Raw genomic sequence first — 25,267 nt, 5'->3', positions numbered from 1 at the left:
ACCAAGTGAACCTTCTGTTCTACTAAACTCCCTATAAAACATTTCTCAACAGAACATTTAGGGATGATCTGTACTTTTCATAATGTTTTACACTTTGTTGTTACACTGAAGACTTACACAGCTATGCTGGAAAGAATGGAATTTTAAAAAAATGGGGGTGGGGGAGGAAACAATGTAAATATTACTTATACGATAGCTTTGTGATTAGTGCTTCCTTTAAAATTATTAATATTAGATTACCAGTTAGATTTTATTTCTTAGAAGAAAAACCCTACGGATTTCATCATATTTTCCATCAAAACACTACAATATTAAGTGTCAGTTTATACTAATATATTCATTGTGTGTACTGTGGGAGCCAGAAACAAATAAACGGCTTTTAGTCACAGCCAATTGTGTTAAATGATTAGGTTGTACTGTTATCACCAACAACTCTAATAATATTTAAAGACAGGTGGAATAATAAATCCCACCTTTTTTCTATTGGGATACATTGGCAAGAGCCTTAACTGGCAGTTGCATGGGTTTTCTCCTTTGTGCAACATCCCATCAAAACTACTCTGGAGAATCTCCTAAAATCCAGAGGTTTGTGCTGGGCCCGCGGGACAGATAATCTGATCTAGCAGTAGTATTATATCATGACAGACAGAATCAAAAACAATCCATTTTCTTACACCTGAATTATGTTTTTGCAATACTAACAATATAACCATTCCCCAAAAGACTGTAATTACAATCTTACCTTTACTATATGCATGTCTACTCCATACATTTCAAGCCATTTTGCTTTGTTCAAATAGTTTGTTTCTGCCTGAGCCGGTGTTTGCCCCCTGAAATAATATATGTAACACAAAAATAACAGCAGAATAATAAAATCCTTACAGAGAAAACTGACTATACATAAGAGGAGTTCAAAAGTGCCTAGGACAAACTAGAGCTCCAATTCTAATTCAATTTTAAATATGTTCCAGGGCCATATATGCTTATTTTATTTGGAAATGTAAGGACTGGGAAAATATTTCACTGCAAACTTAGTTTGCAAAGTTGTGGAAACCTACACCGTTGTTCTGATAAATTCGGAGATACTAAGCTTGTGGACTGGTATTCAGAAGACACCAGATGGTTTTGAGATGTGTTGGTCTTTGTTCCGTACAGAAACGTAAATGGCGTAAGATAGGAAAACAGCTTCTTTATCTGGTTTCTAAGTACAGAGAAAAACTACCCCAACTAATCCGCATTTTGAGAGACTCAGATTCTTGATCCCCATCCTGGGGAACCTTTGGTAAAAACTAAAAAGAAATTAAGAATAAAGCTAGCACACATACTACTGTGACATAAATGTTATCAAAAAGACATTATATTCTGTGTAATTGTTTTAAATGCTATTTGAAATAATAATTAACTCACTATGGTCCCTCTCTTGGGATCAATTACAGATCTACAAATTTTGAGGAAATCCCAGTTTAACCCAAACACTAAAACAATTCTCAGGAATATGCAATGATGGACAGAAAATAATGCATACAATTACAATTCACAGATTATATGGGAGGGACAAGTTGTGGACATTTACAATCCGGCACTTAGTTACCTGTATTCCTTCCACTTCTCAAAAATGGCCAGTTCCATTTCCTCAGTTTGGTTGGGCACAAATCTGAATTCGGACACTATCTCAGGGATGTGCTCAATAGGATCATAGTCCCCAAGTTCAGCTGCAAACAGCAGAGTATCTCAGTCACTCACTCAATAAAAACAGACTCTCTCATAAATTGGCTGGAACAGTTAATATCCAAAATGCTCAAGTAATGGAATTGTTCATTCTCTAGAGGCTTAAAACTCTTTATTAAGTTTTGGTGTTTTAGCTATCATGAAATGAGAGAGTATTGATAAATACATTTAAGGTCTCCTCCAATGTTATGCAAGTGGAATTCTGCTTGTACAATGGGAATGCTCCATATTCTTATTTCTCCTATTGTGATGGAATGGACTTATGAAGGCCAGGCTCAGGGAGATAAGCGTGTTCTTAGCCCCCAGCAGGAGCGTGGGAAGTTCAAGAAGATGAGGCTGGCACCTCCTTAAGGAAGTCACGGTGTTGTGGCTGGCTGGCTTGGGAACTAGGGTTCAGTCTGGTGAGATTTCTGTCCTGAGGTGGAAGCTAATAAATACAACAGAACTGTATTTGCACTGTCTCATGGAGTTCTTTGGGCTGAACCTGACACCTATACTCTCCCTCACACATCCCCCAAATGTGCTGAAAACAGGAGTAGAAAATCTGTTTAATTAGAGATGTCCCTTTCTCTTGAAGACTCCCGGTGCAACCACCATCTCAAAGGCTGCATGCAACCATAGTGTATCACCAGGTTTTTATGTCATATTATTTATTTGTATAAAGTATCTTCTAAAAAGAGATTTCTATAAAACTAATTGTTTTACATTTCTATAAAACTAATTTACAGGATTAGGTTGGAATACGGAATATATTCCCCCCAAATTAAGGCAATTGCATTTAAATTCTAATATATATAATTAATTAGATAATGGACTAATGAAAAGTTTCACATTGGTACACATACCAATGTATTTTCATGAATCTATCAAAAACTACTTAGTGATAATAGAATACCCCTACATAATTAAATCAAAATTTTCAATGTTGGCTAGTGTAAGTTGATATCCCTAGACTATCCATCTACATTAGCAGTGTTACAGAAGCTCTGGACTGCCACTTAATAACTTTTCTGCAATACTGAGAATTATTGAGTTTGGCTACATAAACATAAATTTTATACTGCCCTCTTTTTCTTGCATGTGGACTTACTCTCCTCTTAGCTTAATTAGCTTATAGATGTAACGCAGTCAAATCTGACTTGGCTACACACAAATTTAATCAAAAGAACTCAGGATAGCTTATATGAAGAAGAACAAAAACAATAAAAGAACATATAAGGCAGGCAGCAATATCCAAGTTAGTAGCAAATAAAGGAAACAACAGCATTGATGTGATTTAAAAAGCACTGTAGTACACTTTTCATAGAGATAATCATATATAATTAATTGTGCAGGAAACAAAATCCACTTTTGCATTTAGCTGATTTCAGGAAGCACCTGCAAGTTTAAATATATTAAAAAGAATAAAGACAAAATCTTGCAAAAAATAAGAGGAAAGATTTGAGAGGTAATAGAAAGAAAGCAGCTTACTGAATAATTTAACTGATTTATAAGATTTTGTGCATGCCCCTGGAAACAAAACCTTTGTGCTTTGTGTTTTTGATTCTATACATTAAAAAAAAAATTACACCCACAAACAATCCCTGAACACTCTTTATTCCTAGACAGAAATGAATATCTAATTATAAGTCAGTTATCTACCCTGAGAACTATCTAAAACTAAAAAGCATTCTAGCAGCATTAAGACCTCCAAAGCCTGCTGTCCCATAAACATTCCACTGAATTTAATGGAAATTATTTCTGCATAAATACATTTTAAAGATGCAAAAATAGGATCAGGTTTAGCTGAATTATAATGTACTTCTGAAAATTAAATAACTATTATTGTGTGGAAATAAAGATGAACAATTTAAGGACACCATATAATAAAATCGCGCACAGATTTGTACTCATTTCTTAAATTCCAGAAGCTTATTAAAGCTAAATCAAGAAAACAGTTTTTATATTCATGAGAAACAATAAAAAATAAGTAAAAAGCTGACAGTCTTTTAAAAGAGGGCTAAGGGAACATGGCAAAAGAGTTGCCATACTCAGTGCAGAACTCCAACTTTCAGCCAGTTTTTGTAGTTTGCTTTGCTACGGCAACCCAAGTTACATTTTGGGATTCATTGAGTTTTTCTAAACAAAATTCAAATCACAAAAATAGCTATTTTACTGAAGAAGGTTGACTCTTCCTATTCCTGTTTAAAGGAATAGATAAAGATCACAGATCGTGCAAGCCTCAGGATTCCACTCATACATCTTAATCATGATAGGTTGCAAAACAGTTGGCCAAAGCTGAGATCTTGGTGGTTAACATTACTTCACTTTGCCCTACGAGCTTTATAATCCCGTGGCTGGATTGAACATGAAATAGATCCTTCAGGTACAAAAGTGACTGAGCATCTACACATGGTTTGCTACTGGCAAAGGAAACCTGTTTGGCTTGAAGAAGCCCTTGGCCTTAAGCAGCACGCCCATACAAAATCCTCCAGGCAACTTACCCTGTAACATGTAAGCTGCTAATTGCACCGCTGTTTCAAAGGGACATTCCAATCTGTAACAAGAAAAAATGTATTAGCCAAACTGCTCTAGGATCTTTCTTTCTTTCTTTCTTTCTTTCTCTTTCTTTCTTTCTTTCTTTCTTTCTTTCTTTCTTTCTTTCTTTCTTTCTTTCTTTCTTTCTTTCTTTCTCTCTTTCTTTCTTTCTTTCTTTCTTTCTTTCTTTCTTTCTTTCTTTCTTTCTTTCTTTCTTTCTTTCTTTCTTCCTTTCTTTCTTTCTTTCTTTCTTTCTTTCTTTCTTTCTTTCTTTCTTTCTTTCTTTCTTTCTTTCTTTCTTTCTTTCTTTCTTTCTAGCATTTATTGGCCACCTTAATCCCAAGGGACTGTACAGTAGGCTGTGTACAGATATAATTAGGCTTTAAAGACCTAGGAATGGAGGAAGGGAATGATGACTTTCAATAAACCGGCATCAAACGCATGCAAACACTTGGTGATCAGAAACAAAAGTAAAACAAACTTAGTACAATGAGAGGGTGGGTTGTATAAATGGAGAAGACAATTCAAAGAGCCATGATTAAATGAAGTACTATATCTTTCTTTGTGGTCTGTCTTGATGTATATGAGTAAATAGCAAGGTAACTTACTATTTGGCAATCCAAAATGGGACAGTGAGATGGCTTTAGAAATAAAACCCAGAGTGAAAAGAAGGGCCACTTTGTGGTCTCTGACTCCCAGAGATCCGGGTGGCTCCCACTCTGATGACATTCTGGAAGCTATTAAAGACCTGGCTATTCTCCCAGACTTTGGGCAGGGTGATAGTTGAGTCCCTGTTGGATGGAGTTGGGGTGGGGAGATTGGTTTATATGTTTGTCTTACTTATGATCTCTTTTTATTTTTTGTATTTTTAAAAAACGTTTAAATTGTAAGCCCAGAGTCACTGGGAATCAGGCAGTCTCTTAATTGTACAAATAAAATAGTCAGATATTACAGTCCCATGTAAAGGGTACAAAATTCAGTAGCAGACAATGGAGGTGAAAGATACAAAGGATATCACTTTCAAGAGGCAGGTAGCTAAAGGCTCAAAAATTGTAATCATGAGGGAGCAGGTAACAATTAAAGCTTCCATACTGGAACAGACTAGGTGGTTGGATGATACAAATTGAAAAGCTCCTGAGAAACCTTTTGAATAGTGAATTAAGAATAACAGAAACAGGATCAAGACAATAATGCACAGCTAAGACTGGAGCAACTATCGCACAATTGCATTCATTTCACATGCTAGCAAGGTTATGCTCAAAATCCTACAAGCTAGGCTTCAGCAGTACGTGAACCGAGAACTACCGGATGTACAAGCTGGGTTTCGAAGAGGCAGAGGAACTAGAGATCAAATTGCCAACATTCGCTGGATCATGGAGAAAACACGAGAGTTCCAGAAAAACATCTACTTCTGCTTCATTGACTATGCAAAAGCCTTCGATTGTGTGGATCACAACAAACTCTGGCAAATTCTTAAAGAGATGGGGGTACCAGACCATCTTACCTGTCTCCTGAGAAATCTGTATGTGGGCCAAGAAGCAACAGTTAGAACCAGTCATGGAACAACTGATTGGTTCAAAATAGGGAAAGGAGTACGACAAGGCTGTATACTGTCACCCTGCTTATTTAACCTATATGCAGAGTACATCATGAGAAATGCCAGGTTGGAAGAATCACAAGCCGGAATTAAGATTACAGGGAGAATCATCAATAACCTCAGATATGCAGACGATACCACCCTAATGGCAGAAAGTGAAGAAGAACTAAAGGGCCTCTTGATGAGGGTGAAGGAGGAGAGTGCGAAAGCTGGCTTGAAACTCAACATTAAAAAAACTAAGATCATGGCATCTGGACCCATCAATTCCTGGAAAATAGAAGGGGTAGAAATGGAAGCAGTAACAGACTTCATTTATTTGGGCTCCAAGATCACCGCAGATGGAGACTGCAGCCATGAAATTAAAGGACGCTTGCTCCTTGGGAGGAAAGCTATGGCAAACCTAGATAGCATATTAAAAAGCAGAGATGTCACCTTGCCGACAAAGATCCGCATAGTCAAAGCTATGGTTTTTCCAGTAGTAATGTATGGCTGTGAGAGCTGGACCATAAAGAAGACTGAGCGCCGAAGAATTGATGCCTTTGAACTGTGGTGCTGGAGAAGACTCTTAAGAGTCCCCTGGACTGCTAGGAGGTCAAACCAGTCAATCTTAAAGGAAATCAACCCTGACTGCTCATTGGAAGGACTGATAATGAAGCTCAAGCTCAGATACTTTGGTCACCTAATGCGAAGAGAGGAGTCTTTGGAAAAGACCCTGATGCTGGGAAAGATTGAAGGCAAAAGGAGAAGAGGACAGCAGAGGATGAGATGGTTAGATAGCATCACTGAAGCAATGAGCATGAAACTGAGCAAACTCAGGGAGGCAGTGAAGGACAGGAAGGCCTGGCGCAATATGGTTCATGGGGTCACGAAGAGTCGGACACAACTTAATGACTGAACAACAACAACAACAAAAGACTGGAGCAAAGAATAGCAAAGAGAAGTTAAAACTTTGGATACCTGAGACAACAGGGATGACATAATGTTTTGTAGTAAACAAGAGGTAAAACCTGAGATGTAGACAAAATGTTTAAATCAAATCCACTTAGCCTCATAAGAAAGGTGATTGGATGTGCTACTTGTGATGAATTTACTGGATGTCAGAGGAGAACAAGTTGTTGGATTATCAGATATGCTTGAAATTTTGGAAAGAGACTATCTAGGTAATAGAAACACCAGTACTGCAAAATAAGTTTGTTAGTTAGATTTATATCCCACCTTTTGTTCAGGAACTCAAGATATGAACATGGCAGATAAAGGCAACTCCTATGCAAAAGCGGAAGAGAGCAGTAGAACTATATCTGCATAGCATACATGATATATATATATCCTGGATCATCACAAAGGTGGTGACAAATTTTGTGCAATAGAATCCTATGACCTACAGGGAGAAATGGTGACCTATCAGGTATCCATCCTCATTCTATAAAGAGACCAGCCATTGTAGATTATGCACCATGATGAAAAAATCTGCTTGCAAAGGACCACAGTCAAACATTTAGTTTGAAGCAAAGGACTTTGAGCCAAATAAGTGGTGTCATATGATGAATGTTATTTGTATCTGCCTGTTTTCCAGAAATGATTCAAAGCTATGAAACCTCACAAAATGCACAAGCAGGACAAAACAACAACAACAACAACAAAACAGCCCCAAACCCAGAAATAAAACTAGAGAAAGCATAATCAAAGATACAGGGATATAGTCATGTGCAGAGAATATGTGAAGAATCCATCGTAAACTGGATTAGCTTCACTGTGGTTTAGGAGATCCACCAGGTTCTTGTTGTCAAGGAAGAGGTCATGACACACAGGTGCTTCAGCACTATATATAAAAAGTATCTAGGAGATGTGATGACAATGTAAACAGTATCAACAACATCAGATCTGATACCAAAGTCTTCTCAGCTAGAAATATACTCAAATGAAGCTCTGTGGAAGCACAGAAGCAATATGGATAATGTACTGCAATCATGAAGAATGATTTGAGGCTCTAAAAATACATAGACCATGAACATAACTAATACATTTCTCATTTATATTATATCAGCTACTCATCCAAAATTCAAAGTCTGAAATAGAGCAATATATCCCCAATGCACAACAGATCCTCATTCCCACATCTATATCCATGTGAAACCTTGAGCAGTATTTTAACTAGTAAGACATTTAAGAAACTGAAAGGAAGAAAATATGGGACTTCACTTGTTGTACCACTTTGGAATTATGAGTTAATATTACATATATTTCATGTAAACAGATGCCTGCGACTAAGACCAGTGCTGGCTGGGGAATTATGTGGTTGAAACCCACACATCTTAAAGTTGCTGAGGTTGAGAAACACTGACTTAGAGACCCCATTTCCATAATATTCTGAGTCAAATCTTCTAACTTCTTTAGTATATTGCATGATACAGCATACTATAGCCAGCCGTTATAGTTTGACCTGTATCTTTTTATGGTGGCTGGATAGCTGACACTTTTTACTTGACTTTTATATTAAAAAAAAAAAAAAAGTAAAATCCCACAGTGCATTGGAGTCATTGTGGACATTACTGGAAAAGACTGAGCAACCTCCAGTCCTTCCACTATTGTTATTTCATCCTCCATATACCTGCCCTAGGGGCTGATGATATGGGTGTGAGAGAGACACTGAGTGTCTGGCAAACCTTGGGTAGCTGGCTCAACTGAAAGTGCTTTTTCCCAACATACATCTCACAGACTTCTGTTTAGCAAGGTTTATTAAGACGAAAGCAGTAATGACACGAGAATTGCAGCAAGTAAACTATTTTCCATTTAGAATCAATCTATGTGTGCAATAGGGCAGGGCATTTCTCAGTCTTTTTCTCACAGCCTTACAGTGTTGCAAAGAGGAGGTGAGGGTCCCCCCCCCCAAATAAAAGAGGAGGCTGCAGCTGGAGGTTGTTTATACAACTAGGTTCTCAGACTTATAAAGATTCATCTGGCTCCTTCCTTCTGCCTCTCTCTGTGGAGGACAGAAAGTAGAGTTAACCATATTTTAACTTGTAACTCATATCTGGGTTCAGGTAATATACTGGCCAGTGGTTTAGGTGAATAGTGATATATATATATATTTTAGTAAGTTTAATAATTCTTCTCCTTAAAGAACAATTAACACATGGTTCAAGTATGTACATCACATTAAACCCAACTCAAGATTTAGCATGTTATGTGAGCTAAGTTTCAGTATAATTATCAATGGTACTTACTTGCCACTCAGAATGTCCTGCTTTAGCTGAAGAACAAATAAATATCTGTTTTAAAAGGGAAAAAGCAAGAACAACATTACTGGGAAAGCAAGAATTGTTTGAATATAAATATTTAAGGATTTGAACAGTTTAGGACCCTAATGCTAACTCAATACATACTTCCTAAACGTTAAGATCTGCAAGGGGAATCCTCTTCCGTGTCCAATAGCTGGGAGAAGATTGTATGTGAGGATATATATGGAAGAAGGCTGTTTTTGTGTGGTGTTTTGGAATTCAATTCCCTGGAGGCAAGGCTGATGCCTTCCAGCATCAGGTGAAGATCTGGGTTTTACTCTTAAGAGACTACAGCCTGATCATACTTTAAGTACTTCTCTACCATGCCACTCTGGTTATTTTGGTGTGTTTAAGTTTTTAAAATTGAATTTATTATGATTTTACTTCATTTTATTATTTTGGTTTGCTTTTATGGATTATAGACCACCACACCATCCAGGGGATTGCCATCTTGATGGGTGACAGGTCTCAGTAGCTTCAATGATCCTGAAAATGATGATGTTGGATGCAGGCTGGTAAAGTCCAAAAGGGGAATGGTGAAGCTAAAAGGTGACTCTGAGGGCATAAGGGAAGTCAACCCACCTAGAACTACAAAATCAAACCTCAAAGAAGAAGCCTACACTAAACCACTTCTCTAGTGTTACCAAGAAAACTGTATAGACCTGGCTGAAACATTTAGAAAAATGTGGGTGCTAGATGACAACACCTCCAAGCTGCAAGGCACTACTCTGGGTAGTGGGGAAGAAAAATGAACTTTTACAGAATAATGCTGCAAAGAAATCTATTTACTGATGGTGCCAATATACAATTGAAATATGGAATGTGAAAATAATAAACACAGAAAATTTGAAATTGTTAAAATGGAAATGAAGCATATTAAATTAAATATTTTAGGAATAAATGAACTTAGAGTGACTGAAATGGATTAATTTATATATTCTGGGCATGAAGCCATACGATGGCATGAAGTGGCAATGATATTCCAAAAAGGACATCACTATTCAGCTTTAACCCAATAAACAACAGAATCATATCTATTAGAATTAATGGATATCAAGTGAACATCACTCTTATATGAGTATATATGCCCCAGCTAGAGATGCAACATGGCACATCACTGAAGAACTGGCAATCTGCAAAAGATGCCAAAAGCAACACCTAGAAAGAAAGGAGTTCTATTCATGCATGACTGGAATACAAATATGGGGAAATAAATGAATCTGGAATTACAGAAAAATTTGCTTTGGTTGATGTAGTAAAACAGGAGACAAATTAATAGAGTTTTGTTATGATATTTTTTTTTGTTCCTTGCCAACACACAAAAGAAATTGCCATCAAGCACTGTAAATACAGATTCTACAACTGGACATCTAGGCATAACTCTGGAATCAAATCAGTTACATAAAAGGAAATAGAAGATGAGATATGCAATCCCCTCAGCCAGAACATTTCCAGCTGCAGACTGTGGAACAGATTATGAATTACTGGTCTCAAATGCAAGGGTTAAAATCAGAAGATTAAAGAGAGATAAATGTTTTCAGAGTGAAAAGTGAAACATGTAAAAACTGACACAGAAGAAAAAAATCCCAACATTTCTAAATGGAAAAGATGCAAGTGTCATTCAGAATAAGGTATCATGATAGCTAAAGAAAAACAGAGGATGAAAGCCTTCACTACTAAGGAAGATCTATAATGACTGACCACAAATTTCCAGTGTTAAGCAACAATAGAAGAGGAAAGATGTATATACCCAGAATGTTAATAAATAGAAGAAAATAATAATAAAAGGAAAATATATATTTTTGAGGAGATCTCTTCTAGTGAGGAAGAGACTGGACCTGGCATGTATCACTGAGACATGGTTGAGTGAGGATGCAAAGATTTCTGCATCTGAATTTTGCCTGAGTAGGTTTTCAGGTGACACCAAAGCCAGAGACAAGGAGTTACAGTAGTACTACAGGGAAACTTGTGGTGACTAGAACCTGTTCCACAGGTGGCTGGATGTGAGCTCCTACTTGTGAAGTTGAGTGTCAGGAACAAACTAGGGATTTTGCCCTCCCTGTGGTTCAGAAGGCTCCTTCCCTGAACTGCTTTACTTCATTTTTAGGCAAATGGTGGCCTCCCTCAGGGTCTGGGTAGTTTTCAACTTCCCTGCCCTGGGGTGGAGTTTGGGTTAGCCTGGGAGTTGCCCCAAATCATGGAACAAGACTGTGTGGCATAGAGATTGGAAAATATGAATATTTATTTTAGGAAGATGCAAGAGAATATGAAAATTTCATTAATTCTTCCTGCGAGCAAAATTTTACTCAATGCCTTACAAAACAATAAACACCAAATGAACAGGAAGACTTCATAAAGGCAAAGGATTATGAGATCAGGTAGCAAACATAAGATGAATAATAGAGACAGCAAGGGAGTTTTTTTAAAGGAGTTTTACCTCTGCTTTATCGACTATAGGAAGGCCTTTGATTGTGTAGATCATGGTAGAATATATTAGGCTAATGGTTGAACCAGAACAATTATTCCTCAGAAGAACAAGAAGCTACAACTGAGTCTGAAGATACAGAATGGTCCAGAATAGGGGAGGGAATGAGACAAGGATACATATTGTCCCTCTATCTGTTGAAATTACACAGGGAATATATTATATGATTGGCAAAATTGGAAGAGATGGCAGCTGGAATCAAAACTGAAGGTTGAAACACTAACAATTTGTGATATGCAGACAATATCACTTTGTTAGCTGGAAATAAAGGCGACTTTGGAGAGCTTATGAAAATAAAAATGGAAACTGAAAAGTCCAGGTTAATGTCAACCACTATGCTTAGTGAACTCACAGTTTACGGCAAAGTGATAGTGGTAGATAGTTTCATATCCTTAATTTCAAGATATAAAAATTGACAGTATGCTGGAGATGTAATCTTAGGTAGGAAGGCAATGATCTTATCTGACCATGAACGATTTTTGTCATATTTCTATGACAACAAAGGTTAGAATAGTTAATGCAAGAGTTCACCAATGTTAAAGTATGGCTATGAAAGCTGGACACCAAGAAAGAGTGAGAGAGGGAAAACAGATGCCTTCAATTTATGGATCTGGAGATGGTTACTAGCAATTGCAAGAAGAGACAAATAGTTCTGGATGAAAAAGACTGACAAACTGCTTGGTAAGTTGATCAGCAAGCAGAAACTCACATCTTGGGGCACATGATGCAAGCAGATGATGCACCAAAAAAAAAAAAAGCCACTAGTTTGGCAAGACTGAGAGAAATAAAAGGGGGAAAAATATCAAGGTTGATGGATGGGATAAAGGAGGTCATTGCCATGTCCTTGGAAAAGCTAAGAATTGTTGCCAGGGTCAGGTCAAGATGGCAAACAGTTATCCATAATGTTGCCAGAGGTCAGAACCAACCTGATGATATCTAACTAGTTTTCTCCAAAATCCTCTGGATATTGGACAGGTTATAAATATTTTAAAATAAATAAGTAAATCAGTAAAATAAAATAAGACTAATGCTACACATATTTAGAATGATCAGATAACCCACAAAAGATTTTCAGTGAATATAAAGAAACAAGGGGCAGCCTGTTTCATCACAGAAGAATGAAATTCTAATACTCATTTTGCAATTTCAGTTTCCTCTGTTTTCCTGGGGCGTAACATTGAAATGGGAGAAAAGGGGAGAAGTGATTATTTTTAATGATTATTTTTTCCTACCTTTTCATCATTCAAAGCAATCCGAAAGCAGATTTCTTAGACAAGTCCAAAATCTTTTACAAAATATTTGGTAGAACTTCATGTCATAAATATTGTCAATATAATGGAAATGTTATGAGGACTGGATGTAAAATGGAATACTCCGTTTCACTGATATTTAATGTATTCATTTACTCCTATCCTTTCACTATATATTCCTAGACCCTGGCCTTGGGGGCATAATGTGAATACTCAATTTTTGTGGAGTCCTTGGGGTTCTCTGAGCTTGGTTATTTTCTTGCAAACGTTTCATTACCCAGCTAGGAAATATCTTCAGTGCACGGTAATGAAACGTCTGCAAGAAAACAACCAAGTTCAGAGAACCCCAAGGACTCCACAGTTCAATCCTGAGCTACACATATTTGTTTCTATTGGTACTCGATTTTTATTTAACTATTCAAAGCCGAGCAACCCTGCAACATTCATATTCAGATTAGTATGTTGTACACTGGGCTACAAATACAGGTTGTGAAAACCTTTCTGCAGGATTTGTAGATTTCCTGTTTGCATACAATGTACCTTGTGAGCTCTTCACGTAGGTTGTTTGGCTCAGAAGAATAAAATTTTACACGAAGATGAAGACAGTACGGTGGACCAACTACAGAAAGGAATATGTGTTACTGATAGCAAAGACAATATTTTGCATAGATGTTCATACAGGCACATATCATTTAGAAATTGTTCTCAAAATGACATTAATTTTAAAAAAAACCCTTTAGATATAAAATATGCCAGCAAAAAAAGAGGGAATGTTAAAAAAGGCAAAAATAGTTTTATATTAGGTATTAGAAGCCACCTAAGTTACATTACATTAAGTTGATTTGCCTTGCCAAGAACAGACAAATCTAGGTTAATCCCCGTATTACCAAACTGTATTCTATGAAGTGAGAAATCCATAGATCTTGGCTGGGGGAGCTTGTGTCAGCACACATTCTACAGATTTAGAGCTGAAACAAGAGACATTACATTTTTGGAGTGCAAACTATTGCAAAGATATCTAGATAAGTTTGTATGGTATTTGCAAAGTGCAAATTAAAGAAACATACTGTACTTTCCTGGGAAGAAAGCCTTCTCCTAATTTGTTCCACCTCTTTAGGTCTTTTAATCCTGGAACCTCTCTGAATTTCTAACCAGTTTCCAAAACCTTTACTATCCCAGTAACACCTATTTCATGTGTGTTACTGAAAGCCTGGATCCTATGCCTTTTTGGTAGCAAAGAAAATGCAACCATTTTGAAGCAGATTGCATGCATTTTGCCTTCACCCATATTGCTACTTAACTTCTGTTATGGTAGGTTCTGTTTCTCAACTTTCAATAAGAGAAACTCTAGACCAGAAAGTCCCTGATGCTATTTACGCATCTTCTCAGCAACCGCTGATTCAAGGTACCTGTTGTACTAGAATTTCAAGCTTTCTGCCCCATTATGAATTTTATTACCATAACAGTAATTTGAAAAAGCCAGAAATAGGAACAATAGGCCAAAGGAACAAAGATTCTTAAAAAATACCACCATCAATCTGTTTTTCAGTAAAGTTGGAAAGAAGAGAAAGAACATGGCAAGATGAAAGCAGCAGCAAGATTTTTTTTTTATAACCATCTAGTTTGGCAACAAGCCAATTTTCAATGCAACATATTTAAGGAAATAACTTGAATCAAAGGGAACTAAAATGCCAGTTTTCTGTTACTGCAACATTTTCTTTATTTCATTTTGTCAAAATATCTTTTAGAGAAACAGTCTCCCCAAATATGTACCCAATACTTCACTGAAAAATATATAAAAAGTCCAACCACTTACTTTTAACTTGTTTTTTAATACTCTTTGTGTTGTCCAACCAATGCTGAAAAAAGAAGAAGAATCAGATGAAAAACTAAAAAAAAATTAACATAAGGAAAAATTATAAAAGGCAGAAAAAAGGGAAAATACTAGGCCATAAAGAAAATTATCGTAGGAAGGCACAAACAAAATAATTTTTATTATAAACTCTTGAGATCTACTTTTAGGCACAGCTGAGACTAACAAATGCTGTCTACATATCTGAAGTGCATAAGCTACAGGCAGACTGATCTGGTTAATAGCCTGCTGGCTGATATCTGAGTCGGGAAAGGTTTTAGCTTTCATAATAGTGAAATTTGACACTATCCAACTGCCAGTGTCAGATTAGTCTGACTTTAAGTGACAGACTAATCTAAGACTAAGTACCATGCATATGCTGAATTTAGGTTCCTCTAATGTAAATCACCCAAATGAGTTGTTTCTAGTAGGGATGCGAAGAGCATTTTGAATTTGAAACATTCCATTTCAAGTTCAGAATAACTGATGAAAGTGGGAAATGTCAACCATTCTGGAAGTGTTTCAAGCCAAAAGTGATTGAAGCAGCCAGTTCTGCTTATGAAACTTTCAAATCTGAAGTAAGGCATTTCAAATTTGACAGGCTGAATCTGAAAGATTCTGCACACCACTGGTTCCTAGACTGCACCAGCTCAAATGAAGATGGAAGTATTTCTTCCAAAGCTCACTAGGTTTCTCATCCTAGCATCCTCACAGGGTTGCTGTGAATATAAAAACAGAAAAGAACGTATACAGGTAGTCCTAGCTTAATGACCATTCATTTTGTGACTGGTTGAAATTACGGTGGCACTGAATGAATGGTACTTATGCCTGGTCCTTGAAGTTACGGCCATTGCAGCATCCCCACAGTCACGTGATCAAAATTCAGGCGCTTAGCAGCCCACCCACATTTGCAACCACAGCGTGCACTTCAGCTTTCCCCCACCCATCCACCTTCCCCACATCTCAGCTCTTTTGGCTGCCCTGCGCTCCACTGCCCCTGCACTCCGCTGCCCGTTAACCCCCAGCTGACCTTCACCATCTTCTTCCTCTCGCTGACAAGGCACACTTGCCCTGGACCTTCATGAGGCAGCTGCTGACCATGCAAGGCCTTCTTCCTGAGACCATGTGTGGCTTTCTTGAAGTCACATGAGGCTTTCTGTAGCCTCGCAAGAAGGTCACACATGGCCAGCAGCTGCCTTGCAAAGGGCCAGGCTGGGCGCACCTTGTCAGCAGCAGGATGAAGGAGGTGGCAAAGGTCAGTTGGGGCCATGGAAGTGGTGGAGCGTAGGATGGCTTGTGCACCCTCCTGCCCCCGGCTGCAGCCACTCCTGGCCCACTTGCACTCATGCTGGGCCACAGTAGCCACTTACCTGCCTGCCGCCCTGCTTGCAAGCCTCCTGGGACTCACGACTACCTACCAGCTTCCCCACTGATTTTGCTTGTTGGAAGGTGGCAGGAAGACGCAAGGAGGTCCTTGCTTAACAACTCACAATCCTAACTTAATGACGGCAATGGAGACTGCTGTCACTAAGCAATGTGGTCACATGACATCACATTTTATAACTGCATTGCTTAGCAATGGAAAATTCTGGTCCTAATTACCACTCTTAACTGCTGTTAACCTGTACTACCTTAAGCTCATGGGGGAAAGGTGGAATACAAGATAAGAAAACTAGGCATTCAGAAGAGTTTCATTTTCTTCTTGCCATATTAATTTAAACTTTTGTGAGTGGGAAGCAGTCAGACATGCTGCCTCCTTACCCTTTCAGCCTGGTGGTCTAAATAGCATACGGTTTTGTTATTCTTGCAGGCCTGACTGTGGGTTGCCATCAAGTAATGCTAAAGAAAAGGAAAAAACAGTGCAGAGAATAGTGCAGAGTGAAAGGGTATGTAATTCAATTTAATGAGCATTACTGTAAATTATTTTTCTAACAACAAATGAAGTCAGAGAACACTAAGACAAGTGCAATTCTAGTTTTCAAAACCATGGTTTTAATTTGTGTAACTGTTTAAGTGTATCACTAATGCAAGAAATGGAGCAAATTCCATATACTGTACACCACATGCAAAGGAATTTTACTGACTGAAACATGTAGGGAATTAAAGGAACTCATCTGAGAACTATAGCAATCTAAGTGGTCTCCACCAAATCAGCTAGTCAGATTTGTTCTCATTGCATGCTGGTTGCCTCAGCAACGAGCAACAATCACAGGTAATCAGTTAGCTTTGATTTATAGTCTGTCTAGGTTTAAATCCTAGCAATCTGATTTCAATTAATTTTTGATTCATGTGTCCTTTTATGAACTGAACAAAGGATCATATTTACAATATGTTTCCCTTCCCATTACGTCCCTAAGCATATACTTCCCCAGTGGTTAGGATATTTCTGAAAATCTATGTGATGTCAGAGGAAAAATTGCTAGAATTCTCTTTGCACATGCATAAGAAAACAACTTAGGGCTCAAGTCATAGTAGATACAATATCAAGATATGTTACACTCAATAGATTGAATATACTGAATTTCAACTCAAGCCACATTTTCTGTTTTTCAAATCTGAGATCACCCCAAATTAATGCATAGACTCTGCGTCAAACAATGCATATTCAAAGGCATTCTCCCTCCCTCCCTCCCTCCCTCTAGCATTTCCTTTTGCAATCTGTTAACCAATTGACAGTTCTGCATCCGAATAATTATGGATTCCTGAACCAATGCCAGTAATGTTGCAGATGTGTATCTGGTGCTAAACTGTAGGCATTATTAAAACAAATCAATCTAGTGAGCACAAAACACAGCGAATGTTTCTTTCACTGAATATTTAAAAATTAGTATATTTTATACTTCTACAGTCCCATGGTATCCTTAAAGTCATCTCTAATCAAACATTCACTCCTGCCCCAAAAAATCTGGAGTTTCTCCAATGACCTTAGTAAAAAAAAAAAATCAGTCATCAGCTGTATTAACTGAGAAATTTACACACAGAATTATAGCAGAAATGAATAATGATTTAGAACTGGACAGCACTTTAAGTTGTTAAAAGAGGTTAGCTTTATTATCCATGAAGGCAGCTGGTTCTTGGTGCAGAAGCAAGTGGATTATGTAATTTTCCTAGACACCCAAGCAATAAATTAGCAATAGGAAATTACATCATGGGCATTTGGGGGGATAGTGATCCATCAGCAGCCGATATCATCCAATTTAAGCTTGCTTTGCTGAGAACAATCCAGCAAACTTGCGTACTGCAGGTGCTATGAAAGAGTAAGCCAGAATGAATGAGAGGAGGAGGATGTTCCCACACTTCAGGGGAGAGAGTATGTTTGCTTCAGCTCCAATCTGTTTTCTTCCACCTCCTCCACATTCCAAAAGGGGGCTGTTAACAGATCAGAGGCAGGCACCAGTAGCACTTAGTTCAACTCAGCTCCTAACACCACCACCAAGAATTTAGCTTCAGTGGCACACGGAAGAGGGGGAGGTAATGAGACAAACAGTGCAAAGGGTGAGAGACATGAGCCTGGATCTCACGTCACAGTTCCAGGGGACGAGCACATTTCTCTCACCAAGGTAACTGCCAGCTCGTGATACTGCACAAAATATGCTACTTTCCCTATTCTAATTTGTTTAAAATAAAACTACTACATTCTGGCAAATTTCATTCAGCAGAATTAAGTAAAAAAATGTCAATACAAATGGACATACAAATTTGGGGGGGGGGTGAGAAAACCAGCAAATAACACTGTTTTTATATTTGCGTTGTTGTACTGGAAGAAAATTACTTTGACAATTATTGTATATATGAATTTGAATTCTTGGTCAATATTCGGGGATTAGCAACTTAAAATACAATAGTTGAAGGTATTTAGCAATTTTGGTCCAAATAGCCCACTGTTCTATTAACTGATAGCCACTCTGCTAATCCCTGAATATTGACCAAGAATTCAAATTCATATATACAATTGTCAAAGTAATTTTCTTCCAGTACAACAATGCAAATATAAAAACAGTGTTATTTGCTGGTTTTCTCACCCCCCAAAAATTGTTCTATAATTCTTGCATTTATATGAGTAGCCAATCCCAAATTATACAGGTACTCCTCAGGTTATGTCCATTTGTTCAGTGGCCATTCAAAATTATGATGGTGCTGAAAAAACTGACTTATGATGGGTCCTCAAAGTTGTGGCAGTCCCTGCAGCCACACGATCAAAATTTAAGCAATTGGCAACTAGCCCACATTTACATCTGTTGTAGCGTCCTGCAGTCACGTTCTCCTGCCCCGTGCAAACTGCCTCTGTTTCAACTCCCCCCACCTGCCTATCTCCTCCCCATCTCTGCCCTTTTGGTTGCCCTGCACAGCATGGCCAAGATGAAGAGACCACTGTATTCCACCACTGCTTCCCACAGCTGGGAGTGGGGAGCAAGATAAACAGTAAAGAATACAAACAGTACCTTCATAACTGAAGAGGACTTTCAACATATCTCCATAGCTCATAGAATGAAGTAAGCAATTTTTTTTTCTTGGAAACTATATCACATCATGATTTGCATAAAAAGAACTTCAAATTAAAACAAGCTTTTAAACATTTTTTTAAATGGATTGGCAAAAATTACCAGCATATAATAAAGATATGCACTCGGACTGCAAATCTATTAATATGACTGAACATGAATAAATACAATTTATTAGTTACCTTAGGTTAATATAGTAACCTGAGGATATATGGACAAGTCACACAAGAAAACATGACATAAGCAGCAAATTGTTTAAAGTGAACTGGTGGAAGCACGTGAAAGAACAGCAACTGAAAGATGTTAATCTTGTAGGAGAACCATGTTAGCCTATGGTGGCAAAAAAATCAGAAGGTATCTAAAAGCTTATGCCGTTTAATAAAATGTGTTAGGCAGAAAAGGTATTACCAAACTTTTCTAAAAGATGCTAAATGAACATTTCCCAAATTGGAGCCTCTAGATATGTTGGATCATCCCAGCTAGTATGGCTAAGAGCAGCATCTGAAGCAATTGATACATTGTTTTATCATGAAAAACATGTTTATAACACACAATTTAATACATAAATCTCAGGTTCCACTTAATATAATTTATTCTTTTATATGATCATAACAACAACAAAAACTTATGCTACTCACGGCCACTTGCGCTGAATCCATGAATCGTAGACCAAAGTAATCACTTTCAATAAGGTCCAGATGGTACATTATCTGCTCAAACAGGTGTTGTCCTTTGGCTTTTTTCTGAAATTGCAAGAGGAACTGAGTTAGGAAGATATAGCTTAGTTACAGATTAACTCTACTTCTGAGGCCAGAAGCACAAAAAAGGAAGTCCAGGTCTCCTATCATTACAGGTACAGAACAAATTCTGGCTGTAAAACTATTCCAGAGACCAAAGAAAGAATAGCACTGAACATACTGTCTCTTAAAAAGGAACTGATAATTATTTGTTGAGATATTTATTCCATCTTTCCTGCAGGAGTACAAGATGGCATGCATAATATGCCTTCTTCCCGTTTTCCCCCTGCAACAATAATCCTGTGAGGTGCTTTGGGCTGAGAAAGCATGACCCAGTGTAGGCAAGAAAGAGTCATGGCAGGAATTCCAAGAATGCTCTTTATAACTATAAGGCAGAGTAACAGAACCTTGAAAGCCCTTCAGAGTCTCTCTTTGCCCCATTTGGTTTTATTCTTTCTCAGGACTGAGTAATCTTCCTGAAAGGTCCCCCTTAACGGTTCACTCATTCCTTCCCGGTTCCCAAGGCCAGGTCTACATTTCTTTACAGCCAGTGAGTCTGCATATGGCTAAGGATGGCTTGAACCTAGATATCCCCAGTCTTTGTCCACTACTTTATCCACTCCTGTGCACTGTGCAGGAAAACTGGCCTGACTGTGGTCCTAAGAATATATATAGCATCACAAAGAAAAAGATTAACACTGGTGAAATTATATGTGAAAGATACTTTTCTCAATCCTAGTTCCACAAATATCCCCACAGAGGGTGCTAAAAACTTTAAAGGGATACAATGTTTCTCAAACTAAAAGAGTTTGGGGAAGTGAGATTAATTGTGAAAGTATCTCTCAATCCTAATGAATTTCCCAAAGATTTTTTCAGCTGTGAAGGAAGTTAAATATTCAGATATAAGAGGTGAAAGCAGGACAGGAAGATGTGCTTTTTTGGTGTGTTTTCCTACACCAAAAAAGGAGACAAAATTTTTCACCTCCCCAATAACAGATTAGAAGAAGTTTAATGCAGAATGACAAAAATGATCTAAGGAACTGAGAACCTGTCCTATGAGAATAGGTTGAAGGATGTGGGGAAATTCAGTCTTCAGAAAAGGAGACTGAGGAGACACATGATATCAGTGTTCAGGTACCTAAAAGTGTCCCATAAGAAAGATGATTAGGAACTATTTTCCATTCCACATAAACTAGGACCAAAACAACAGGTACAGGTTGTAGTTATCTAGATTTCATTTAAATATATAGACATAGTTTCTGATGATAAGTTCTTTACCACAGTAGAAGGGTATCTATGGAGATTGTGGGCTCTCTATCTCTACAGAGTTTTAAGAGGAGGCTGGACATAATTGCTTTTCCTGCACATATTAGAGGCTGACAAAATAAGCCCTGTGTCCCTTCCAACTACACTACTCCATGATTTTGTAAATAGTATTACCTGTTCTCCTGGCCTCAAATCATAATAGTCAAATTTTTGCTAGTAGACAGTTGAAGCTAAATGAACCATAAACTTCTTACTGTATTATGACAGTAGATCCTATTGTTTTACCTCCAGTTGTCTACATAATTCCCAATAGGGATTAGAATTGATTACTGAAGTCAAAGCTATTAAGAAATTCAAATTTCTTTGTTAACAAACATTTCCCAGAAACATTTCAAAATTCTTTAGGATAACATATATTTGTAACCCAGGAAGTGGGGTTTTTTTTGAGGCTCTTCCACGTCATGGAACTGTGCATTTCATTCCTAACCATAACAAGAGCTTCAGTGCCAAATGAACTATCCAAGAGCCTTCACTCTAATTCAGAATGCATATACACTAAGGTAACATAATAAGGAAAGGAAAAGTCTGAAAGTGATTATCCAAGCTATTTATGATTTTAAGTTCCAATAATAACTGTACTATCTTGTATTTATTGCACATCTAATAATCAAATAGCTCATTGCAGAAAGATCAACAACCCTGTCTCAAATGTACAATTTTGCAATTTAATACAAGTTTTGCAACATATAATAAGTTAAATGAAAGAGTAATTATATAGTCATTCCTAAGTCATTGGTTACTGATCATTTCTGTTCCAAGGATCCTGCATCCTTAAACCATTTGGTATTAAAAGTTTCTGATGCAGAATTCAGCATTTTTTCTTATTAATTAGAAAATCTGGAACAAGCCTTTTTGTGCCACACAATGACTTTTTACTTATTAAATCCACACTGGAAACAAAGATATTGCAAAAAGTTCAAAAGTTGCAAAAAACTAGAAGTAACTTCTTGAAATGTTTCCATTGTTTCAGTTTATGAATATTACACATTATGAATATTTTAAAACTTAAATACCAATTATAAAAATAAAAAGTGTTTATTTTTATAAAGTCCAGCAACTGAGTATAAAATACAATTACTATCATCCTCACAATGGAAAAAAAAAATCACTGAGGGTTTATGGTGCAGCTACAGGGGAAGGATCTACATATATATTACACATGAATATACAAATAGAGCCTCAAAATTAGGTCTCAAAGAGAAATTAAGCTTTTTACTTCTTTCTCAATCACTGCTTGTATGCTCCTTTTTGAGCAACTCTTGAAGGTTGCTTGTCTTCCATGAGTTTCTAAACAAACATAAGGTCTCTTTTACATGCATGGCAATCTGATTCAGAAAAACCTGTGTGTCACGAAGTAACTCTTAATGCCATCTCAGCTACTCATAAATATGTGGTCTATTATTCAATCTAGAACAGGTGGACAACGTTTGAGGGTCTGGTGATGGTAATTCAGTTTCCTGACATTTCAGACAGTCACTTAGGAGAAACTGCTGAAAGAGGTTCATCCAAAAAAGTTCAGCCCATTGAAAAGGAGTGGCAATAACTATTAACTTTTGAAATTTCTTATGTGTCCAGATGTCGTGACACCAAGACAGATGTCAACATTCTTTGGAAAAAGCCCAGTTTAGATGTGGAGAAAATCAGAACAAATCTCTATGTTATGGGAAATCATAAATGCCCTTAAGCAGATACCAGAACTTGTCAACCTAAATTCCTGCTTGCTTTTTTCCCATACCCAACATTCATAAAAGGTTAAAGAGTTTAAAACACACACACAATACTGAAGCTTTAGATACATTTCTACTAATAGAAATTTTGAAGCAATTCATACTGAGGAAAGGCTGCTTGTTTTTAAAAAGAAAAATAAAGAAATAAGGAGTAATTCATAAAGTCTCCATTCATCACCAGACTGAATATAGCCATTTCTTAGCAAAATCCATTTTTTTCAGCAATCTCTTTTTTTTCCTACCAAGCAGTACCTCTTCCATAAATGAAAATATATAGGCCTTTGTACAGATTCATGTGGTGTGCCAGTTATGATTGTCCCTGCATTAGGAGGCCCTTCACATAGTTACTCATGCCTTGGTCACCCTGCATATGGACTATTGCAATGCTTTCTGTATGTGGCTGCCCCCAAAGAAGCTACAGCTGATCCAGAATACGGCAGCATGAGTAGTTATGGGTATACCTCATTTTGTCCATGTACCACCACTACTTTGTAAATTGCACTGGCTAGAATTTAAAGTAAATCCTTCATGGCTTAGGACCTGGATACCTATGGGACCACCTCTCTCCAGTTGTTACTGCCCATTCTGTAAGACCTAGGAGGGTCAGCTTGCTCCAGGTCCCATCAATAAAGCAGTGCCATCTGTGGCACCTTAGAGATGGATCTTCTCTGGGGCGGCTCCTGCCCTCTGGACCAGCATTCCTACTGATGTCTGAATGGCCCCAACCCGACTGTGTTTTCATAAAGCCCTTAAAACCTGGCTTTTTCAGCAAGTCTTGGGCACGATGGTTTGTGATCCCACTGATGGATATACAGTGGGGCAAAAAAGTATTTAGTCAGCCACCAATTGTGCAAGTTCTCCCACTTAAAAAGATGAGAGAGGCCTGTAATTTTCATCATAGGTATACCTCAACTATGAGAGACAAAATGAGAAAAAAAATCCAGAAAATCACATTGTTTGATTTTTAAAGAATTTATTTGCAAATCATGGTGGAAAATAAGTATTTGGTCACCTACAAACAAGCAAGATGTCTGGCTCTCACAGACCTGTAACCACTTCTTTAAGAGGCTCCTCTGTCCTCCACTTGTTACCTGTAGTAATGGCACCTGTTTGACCTTGTTATCAGTATAAAAGACACCTGTCCACAACCTCAGTCACACTCCAAACTCCACTATGGCCAAGACCAAAGAGCTGTCAAAGGACACCAGAAACAAAATTGTAGACCTGCACCAGGCTGGGAAGACTGAATCTGCAATAGGCAAGCAGCTTGGTGTGAAGAAATCAACTGTGGGAGCAATAATTAGAAAATGGAAGACATACAAGACCACTGATAATCTCCCTTGATCTGGGGCTCCATGCAAGATCTCACCCTGTGGGGTCAAAATGATCACAAGAATGGTGAGCAAAAATCCCAGAACCACATGGGGGGACCTAGTGAATGACCTGCAGAGAGCTGGGACCAAAGTAACAAAGGCTACCATCAGTAACATACTACGCTGCCAGGGACTCAAATCCTGCAGTGCCAGATGTGTCCCCCTGCTTAAGCCAGTACATGTCCGGGCCCATCTGAAGTTTGCTAGAGAGCATTTGGATGATCCAGAAGAGGATTGGGAGAATGTCATATGGTCAGATGAAACCAAAGTAGAACATTTTGGTCTAAACTCAACTTGTGTTTGGAGGAGAGAGAATGCTGAGTTGCATCCAAAGAACACCATACCTCCTGTGAAGCATGAGGGTGGAAACATCATGCTTTGGGGCTGTTTGTCTGCAAAGGGACCAGGACGACTGATCCGTGTAAAGGAAAGAATGAATGGGGCCATGTATCGTGAGATTTTGAGTGAACACCTCCTTCCATCAGCAAGGGCATTGAAGATGAAACGTGGCTGGGTCTTTCAGCATGACAATGATCCCAAACACACTGCCCGGGCAACGAAGGAGTGGCTTCGTAAGAAGCATTTCAAGGTCCTGGAGTGGCCTAGCCAGTCTCCAGATCTCAACCCCATGGAAAACCTTTGGAGGGAGTTGAAAGTCCGTGTTGCCCAGCAACAGCCCCAAAACATCACTGCTCTAGAGGAGATCTGCATGGAGGAATGGGCCAAAATACCAGCAACAGTGTGTGAAAACCTTGTGAAGACTTACAGAAAACGTTTGACCTCTGTCATTGCCAACAAAGGATATATACCAAAGTATTGAGATGAACTTTTGATATTGACCAAATACTTATTTTCCACCATGATTTGCAAATAAATTCTTTAAAAATCAGACAAT

At 37.9% G+C, this 25,267-nt stretch overlaps 1 protein-coding gene across 2 annotated transcripts in view; it reads right to left on the bottom strand.

The window, feature by feature from the left end:
- EPB41L5 (erythrocyte membrane protein band 4.1 like 5) overlaps positions 1–25,267 on the bottom strand; it is a 63,468-nt gene that overhangs the window by 31,684 nt on the left and 6,517 nt on the right. For both annotated transcript variants that reach the window (XM_025166364.2, XM_088146416.1), the window contains exons 3-9: positions 19,848–19,952; positions 14,672–14,714; positions 13,396–13,474; positions 9,067–9,111; positions 4,212–4,264; positions 1,592–1,712; positions 743–830 (exon numbers count right to left, since the gene is read on the bottom strand). In XM_025166364.2, the coding sequence (XP_025022132.1) occupies positions 743–830; positions 1,592–1,712; positions 4,212–4,264; positions 9,067–9,111; positions 13,396–13,474; positions 14,672–14,714; positions 19,848–19,952 (534 nt within the window). The remainder of the gene's footprint in view (positions 1–742; positions 831–1,591; positions 1,713–4,211; positions 4,265–9,066; positions 9,112–13,395; positions 13,475–14,671; positions 14,715–19,847; positions 19,953–25,267) is intronic.

The sequence above is a fragment of the Python bivittatus genome, unplaced genomic scaffold (genome assembly GCF_059951505.1).
Source record: "Python bivittatus isolate LINGU-HERP-01145 unplaced genomic scaffold, Pbiv_v1 ctg000480_np1212, whole genome shotgun sequence".
Taxonomy (NCBI): domain Eukaryota; kingdom Metazoa; phylum Chordata; class Lepidosauria; order Squamata; family Pythonidae; genus Python; species Python bivittatus.
Note: the sequence above shows the minus strand (reverse complement) of the source record. Positions and strands in the feature narration are given on the sequence as shown.